Genomic DNA, 7,379 nt, shown 5'->3' on the forward strand with positions numbered 1-7,379 from the left:
GCACTCGAGACTGAGACTGCTCGAGCTGAGAATTATGTTATAACGACTAATAATCGAGCCGCGTTAAGCAAGAAACTGTTGGCTCGAGTATCCCGCGTAAGCCGAACTGTTCGTATTAGAATTCGGAAAGACCGAGACGCTCGTCCTATTGTCGCGAAGATTTTTCTCAGGGTGAAAATGCATCGGTTTTCTAGAACGTTCCGCTCGCAATCTATTTTCGTGCAAGTAACGCATCGCGCGAAAATGGGAACTGTCTCTTAGAATTTGTTCATATAAAGATTGCGCGTGGGCGAAACGCGCTGTCGGAACGTCACACAAAACGAATCATCGTTGCCGGCGCGCGCGAGAGGGAGAGAGAGAGAGAGAGAGAGAGAGAGAGAGAGAGAGAGAGAGAGAGAGAGAGAGAAAGAGCGAACATGACTAATAAACTCGCGCGATCGTTTCCTTATGTACGACCCCCGCGAAGGAGCAATCTCGTAAATTCCAATGCGCGCGCGATCCTCGACCGCAATTATTCGCAATCGCGCGTTTGAAAGGAAAGACGAAAATAGCATGTTCGATGGCACGTGGGGAAAAATGTAGTCGTCGGCGGCACACACAAGCTCGCGCGAGTCGATTGTCGTATTTCAGGATTAAGAAGCTGGTTTTGTGCAGCATAGCTCTCCCATAATTCTTTTTTTCTCGGAGAAAACTCGCACGACGCTCTTTCAAGGCGGATTACGCATTGTGTTGCGCGTCGCGCTCGCGTTCGGCCGCGAATAAAAGGGTCCGAGATGACGTAAGACCTTTAACGAGTTACAATGACGGGTAATACGATTTTTACGGTACTGATTGATTAATTAGGCTCGTACGTCGATTGAAAGGTCTCGTGGAAGTCAATAACGCGCTCAACGGAAGATCGAGAGGCAGACGGGAGACGATCTCTCTGTCCCCTCAAAAGGACTTTAATTAACGTTAAATGGAATTTAGAGGAACTTTTTTGCGAGGGCCGACGTTGTGAGAATCTTCATCGTGCGGGAATGAAGATCATCGGCTCGTGTCACTGACTTTCTGTTATCTGGCGAGCAGACGGCGATTCGGTAGAAGCAGAAAAATACCCGTGGGAGATCTCTAATCGGCCGATTATTCTCGATCATTTCGACTTTTTCTTTTTGAGCAATCGAAGCTTTTAATTTTTTAACGAACGTTAAAAGCTAGCAGTTTTCGTCTGGTCCTTATCTGGTTAAATTGAGATCTCGTTGCATGAAGTCAAAGCGACTTCACCAACGGATCGGACGCGCCGTGGTCGTCAAGTACGACATCCGTCTTCAGTTGAGCAACATTGTTCCGCAATTTTTCTGTCGGACGAATGAGACTCGCGATCAATTACGAGAGCCGCGATCACGCGAGCCAATTATATCTCGTAATGTCAACAGACGTGCGAGAACGTGATCGTCGGTTCCTCCGTTGCGTCCGTGAAAAATTGGCAGTAGCCTCGGGACGTGTCGGGAGCACGTTAAAAGAATGTTTACGTCGTCACGCGACAGAGAGGAAGAGGCAGTGCGAGAAAGAGAACTCTTTTACGGTATCGAGAACGAGAGTGGCGAGAATGACGTCGACGCTATTTCGACGCTTCGCGTCGTCACGAGAGGCGCTCGGCTGAATGGAGCGACACGTCACAACGCCTCCTTGTCCCTCGCACGCGTGTAGTCCTGACACTCGCCTCTCCACGGAGGATACGCCACGTGAATCACGTGCGAGCACCGGCGAAAAGTCTCATCACGTCGAGCTCGAGTGAATCGAACGACAGATGCGTTCGATAGTCCTAAACCTGGCCCTGGCTGGAAGGAAATGAACTCGAGATCGTGCTAGAGAGAGAGAGAGAGAGAGAGAGAGAGAGAGAGAGAGAGAGAGAAAGAGAGAGGGAGAGAGAGAAAGAGAGAAAGCGGAAGCACATCCTGCAACGTGCGCCGTTACGTTATAAAATGCCTGGAAAAGAATGAAACACGTGTCTCTTTTGAGCGACGAGATCGTCCAGACTGCCGTCAAAGTGTGTCAATGTCGAAGCATTCGGTCGACGCGCGACGAGATTCAGTACAAAATACTCAACTTCCTCCCTCTCTCTCTCTCACTCGTCTCCGAGACGTCCAAACTCCACGGCAGCCGACGTCTACCGTGCGGAGGCATGTGACGGGCGCGTGACGTCATCCTCGTGGGGGTTTCGCGACGAGATCGATAAAAAGCGTCCACAACGGTTCCTAATATGGATCGAAGATAGCGTTCGCCGTGCATAATTGCTTTTAGATCGACCGTTCCCATACTCGTGCAGGAATCCGATCCCGCTGTCTCGTCCCGTTCGGATATATCTCTTTGCGGAAATTTTCGCGAAATCTCTCATTCTCTTTCGCAGCATCGCGACGTTGATGTGATTTTTTGTTAGCGAAAAGAAGGATGACAGTTCTCATATCGTATCACGTTCCTTATCTACGTGCGATGCGACGTCAGTCAATGACATCGCGGCGCGTTAACCTCAAGCTCGCATTTGCTCGCGATGCGAGCTTGTTACGCGGTCAACGACGATCTTCAGGTCTGTTTGACATTAATCGTTCATCATTGCCATGCACACTGGAAAGCAAAACAGTTTCGACAGTTTTTTTTTTTCTAGTGACATGGATAATCCGTGTAGTTGTGAATTTGAGAATCACTCGCGCAAGAGAGAGAGAGAGAGAGAGAGAGACCTGTGATTTTTTATTTTGTGCAGTTTGGTTAAGCAGTGATACTCAAAGTCACAACTACACGGATTACCCATGTCACTAGAAAAAAAAAAAAAACTGTCGAAACTGTTTTGCTTTCCAGTGTGCGTGGAAATGGTGAACGATTACTGTCGAACAGACCTGAAGATCGTCGTTGATCGCGTAACAAGCTCGCATCGCGAGCGAATGCGAATGGGGCTTGAGGTTAACGCGTCGCGATGTCATTGACTGACGTCACATCGCACGTGGATAAGGAACGCGATACGATATGAGAACCGTCATCTTTCTTTTTGCTAATAAAAAATCACATCAATGTCGCGATGCTGCGAAAGAGAATGAGAGGTTTCGCGAAATTTCCGCAAAGTCCAATTTCCAGTGTACTCAAAGCGGGCTTGGAGAGCAACGTGTTACTTGTAACGTCTGTAATTGTTACCTGGAAAATGTAGAACGCATGTATCAGGTGTTCCGGTTAATTTGCAAAAGAAACACGTTTATCTTTGAGAGACGTTAAATTATATTTCATTCAAAATATTTTCCATCGCTAGCTATAACTTTTTCCCACTTTTCGGCCAACGAATGAATTCCGCGATAAAAGAAGTGTTCGTCCTTCGAAGCGATCCACTCATCGAGCCGTTTTTGTATTTCTTCATATGATTTCAAGTGCTGGTCATCAAGACTATGCTGCATAGATCGAAATAAGTGGTAATCAGACGGAGCACAATCTGGTGAATACGCGACGTGTGGTAGGACCTCTCATTGAAGTGTCGATAATGTATCCTTCATTGTTTTTGCAACATGCGATCGAGCATTGTCGTGCAACAAAATTACTTTGCGTTTTCTTTAAGCTATTACTGGACGTTTATGGTTTAAAGCATCATTCAAATCGATTAATCGTTGTTGATAACGCACAGCAGTGGCTGTTTGATTCGGTTGTGACAACTCATAAAACACGACGCCTTTTATGTTCCAGCAAATGCACAATAAAACCTTACTTCCGTGGATGTTGCGTTTTGGAGTCGATGTCGATGGTTGGTCTGGACTTATCCACGTTTTTTTACGCTTAGGATTATCATAGTAAATCCATTTCCATTTTTCATCTCCAGTTATAATTTGATACAAGAATTGCTTCTTTTTGTGACGAGAAAGCAATGAAGTGCAAATGGTTAAACGATTTTGAATGGCCACTTCAGACAATGCATATGGAACTCATTTGCCTTGTTTTTGAATCTTCCGCATTGCGTGTAAACGATTTGAAACGGTTGATTTGAACCAACGTTTAACGCTTCAGCTGTAGTTCTTGAAGTGTTTGAGCTGAGTTTTCACCCAATAATGCCTGCAATTCGGCATCTTCAAACTTTTTTGATTGACCTGGACGTTCTTTGTCTTTCAAGTCAAAATCACCACGCGGAAATCATCACCGATTACCAGTACTCGCATGTTTTGCAACCGATGGAGAAAAGTCAGAATAAGTTTCTGAGATGAATCGGTGGGCTTCAGCAGCCGTTTTCTTCGAATCGAAACAATAAAGCAATAAATGTCGAAAATGCTCTTTATCACGTTTCATTTTCAATCGCGCAAAAAGTGTGGTTATGTTCACGAATGCCATGTGTCAAATTATTTGTAGAAATGTCCAAGCTTTAAAATGGTGTACCGACTTTCAAAATAGTCTCTAGTAGATTTCTAGCTATAGCTATCTATATTAGACCCTGAAAACTAACCGGAACACCTAATAAGAGAAAGGAGAAAAATGGAGAGGCCGGGAAGAGTAACGGAAATTGTAACGATAACAGCGACAGGTTATTTCTCGAAACAAACAACGGTAAAACGCGGTAATTTTGAAAAGTAACCTCCGTAGGTAAGCCTGAATCAAAGCGACCTCCGCGTCATCACGTCCGATAAGAAGGCGAAGCTGTAGGACGAGCTACAGCTGCTGCAAGGAGGTTCCTCCTGGGGAAAGAGTTTGCGCAACGACGGATATTATTGATCAAGGATCTCCAATGGAGAAAAACGAGAACCGCAGAGTGTCGAGAGCGTCACGCAAGCGTATGCATGCGCTCCTCCTTGCGGTTCTCCTTTTTCTCGATTATCTCATACGATTTCGCAACGGCGCGAGGACGGAAGCCCTCGTCCGAGCCTGTCGACGTATCCTCGACATTGAATTGCCCGAGTCGAGTACGAAAGCGAACGACAGCCGAAAGAAATTAAACGGCCGGAGGATTCCTCCCGACGAGTCTGGCTTCGGATACCTATGCCCGTCTCGGATTTTGTCAGCTAATAATAGCCGCGCGTAGCGCATGCCGAAGAGCTACTATCTTTTCGGCGACGTGAGTTTGCTTGTTTTCCTCGACACATACCGGGCTATGAATAATTGTCCAATCTCTTATAAATGCAGCCCGGTGGTCTCGCGGTGCGTTCAATTTAGCTGGCGACGGCCGCGACGCGGGAGACTGATATAATCCACCGAAATATTAACGTCCCCCGTCGCGAACAGCAGGAGGAAAAGAAGGTCCCCGCGGAAGATGGACCTATCGAGGGCAACCGAACGAGACGGACATTTACCAATAACTATATTTATCGCATTTATTTTATATATACGTATATATGAAGAGTTCTCTTCTGACTCTGCAGAATCTGCAGAAAAGTGTATCGCCACGTGCGTCACAAGCGTCCAATTCGACAGGATAGAATTGTTCGTTCGTTCGTTCGTTCGTTCGTTCGCTCGGCTCTCTCTTTGGTCAACCTGGATTTTTGCGGAGACGCGACGGGGAGGCTCCACGGAGCCGCACACGCACTCGTGTCCTTAACGAGATTCATCGTTGGATGACACACCGTGCGTACTGATCGCGTAGCATTCAGCTGTCGATCTAGCGCGAATCCCTCAGCGGCCTACGCCACATAAATCAATGCCGACGATCGACGAATGTCGATTCACTGCCGCGAATAGATTCGTACGTAACGCGATGACAGGTGGCCGTGAATAAATAATTGATTGTGTAATCACTACCCTTTCATAGGATTCCGAAGCCGCATCCTGCGCAGCCGCTCATTCCTGCGCACGAGCGTGGTATAATTTTCGTTGCGGTTTCAAATCGCGTGCATGCTGCGTCGACAGACACAGAGACATTAATGACTGGAAATTGCGTGATGTATTGGACGAGCGAGTATACGCTCATTCGTTTCGTTAGGATCAATAAGGCTTGAATGAATATTATAGAAAATTTAGGTTAATGTAAGGATTGCACGAATATGTACTTATTTGCTTATTTGCGTGCGAAATATCAATCGAAATATCAATCCTTTTGTTGTTGGATACAGATTTGAATTTCCTACTTCTACCGCGCACTCGCTCTTTTCATCGCACACCATTACCGGTGCAGCGCGGTGGTACCAAGGTGTTTTATACTTTGTGTAGATGGCAGCAGAAAACGGCAAGAAATGAGTAAGCGATTGCTGAGGGATGGAGACGCTTTGTTATTGTCAGTTATTGTTGTTTGTAGTTGCACGTGGTTGCTCGTTACCATGAAGGGCGATAAGAAGAATGTTGGAAACAAGAATCGCCAGAAAAAGGAAGACGACGAAAAGGAGCAACGCGAGAAGACGTTCGATAAAAAGAAATATAGATTAAAAAAGTACAGCAACAAATATAAAAGTGAGTCTGCTAGTTATATGATTTAGGTTAGTTTAGATCGATCGTTTACTCAATATTAGCTCTTTCGCACTAGTTAATCAGTGGGAAGAAAGGAGAAAGAAGACCGTATTGCGTGACTTTCATAAGGAACTCAAGAGAGATCAGCAAAATTCCACGCAAGCGTCAATAAATTCAAATAACACATCAAAGGATGCACAAGAAACAAGGTGAATGCAAGCTAATAAGTATAAAGGATCAATGCAAGCTAATTTTTTGTGATCAAGTTTAGTTTCTCTTATGTGTATCTTGAATTTACTGTATTTTAAATATATCCTTTTATTTTATCTTTATATTTATATTTCTATTAAATATATTTATATTTTGAAATCAGTAACTCGAAGAAAGCCTACGCCTTTCACAAGGCTAAACAAAAGTATCAGGAAACAAAAAAAGAGAAGGAGAGAAAAAAGCAGGAAACCGTTCGTATAAAATCAGAACGAGAAGAAGCTTTAAAAAGATATAAAGAAAAAAAGATGCAAACTTTCAAGGTACTATCAAAGAAAACCAAGAAAGGACAACCTATCATGAAGGGAAGGATAGAGATGCTGCTGGAAAAGATCCAGCAAAGTGTAACGTAATCAATAGTTCCTTGGAAGATAATAATTTGTTTCTTTGTGTTTTGTTAAAATATGTATAAAATGGAAATTTGTGACAAGTGAAAGATAAATACATATTGTGCGTTGTGATATACCATAATATCATAAGCGTTTAGAAAAATGATGAAACACACTTTTGTAACAACTATATATGAATATATATAGGATATTCAAATGCTCCCATAGTTTCCTAGAATCTTGCTAAAAATATCTGAGTCAAAAATGATCTCAGACTTTTTGTAGTACATATTTCATCTTAGAATATCCTTAGAGTATCAACGTAGGTCTTGATAATATCAGATAGAATAATGTATTTGTTTGCCGCTAACTTAAAGCTTAATAATAAAGTTAATTTTTATGAAA

At 44.0% G+C, this 7,379-nt stretch overlaps 1 protein-coding gene across 1 annotated transcript; it reads left to right on the forward strand.

The window, feature by feature from the left end:
- The first annotated feature begins 6,156 nt into the window (after positions 1-6,156).
- On the forward strand, positions 6,157-7,379 carry LOC105183041 (thyroid transcription factor 1-associated protein 26 homolog). Its single transcript, XM_011140893.3, has 3 exons — positions 6,157-6,381; positions 6,455-6,587; positions 6,752-7,379. Exons 1-3 carry the CDS (start codon positions 6,168-6,170, stop codon positions 6,996-6,998), a joined length of 594 nt encoding a protein of 197 aa, XP_011139195.1. The 5' UTR covers positions 6,157-6,167; the 3' UTR covers positions 6,999-7,379.

The sequence above is a fragment of the Harpegnathos saltator genome, unplaced genomic scaffold, assembly GCF_003227715.2.
Source record: "Harpegnathos saltator strain DR-91 unplaced genomic scaffold, Hsal_v8.6 scaffold248, whole genome shotgun sequence".
Classification (NCBI taxonomy): domain Eukaryota; kingdom Metazoa; phylum Arthropoda; class Insecta; order Hymenoptera; family Formicidae; genus Harpegnathos; species Harpegnathos saltator.

Bases quoted from the DNA above. Each gene is read 5' to 3' on its own strand.
- LOC105183041 (XM_011140893.3), top strand. From the start codon at position 6,168: ATGAGTAAGCGATTGCTGAGGGATGGAGACGCTTTGTTATTGTCAGTT. The intron at 6,382-6,454 runs GTGAGTCTGCTA...CTTTCGCACTAG, and splicing joins GTACAGCAACAAATATAAAA to TTAATCAGTGGGAAGAAAGG. The intron at 6,588-6,751 runs GTGAATGCAAGC...TTTTGAAATCAG, and splicing joins AAGGATGCACAAGAAACAAG to TAACTCGAAGAAAGCCTACG.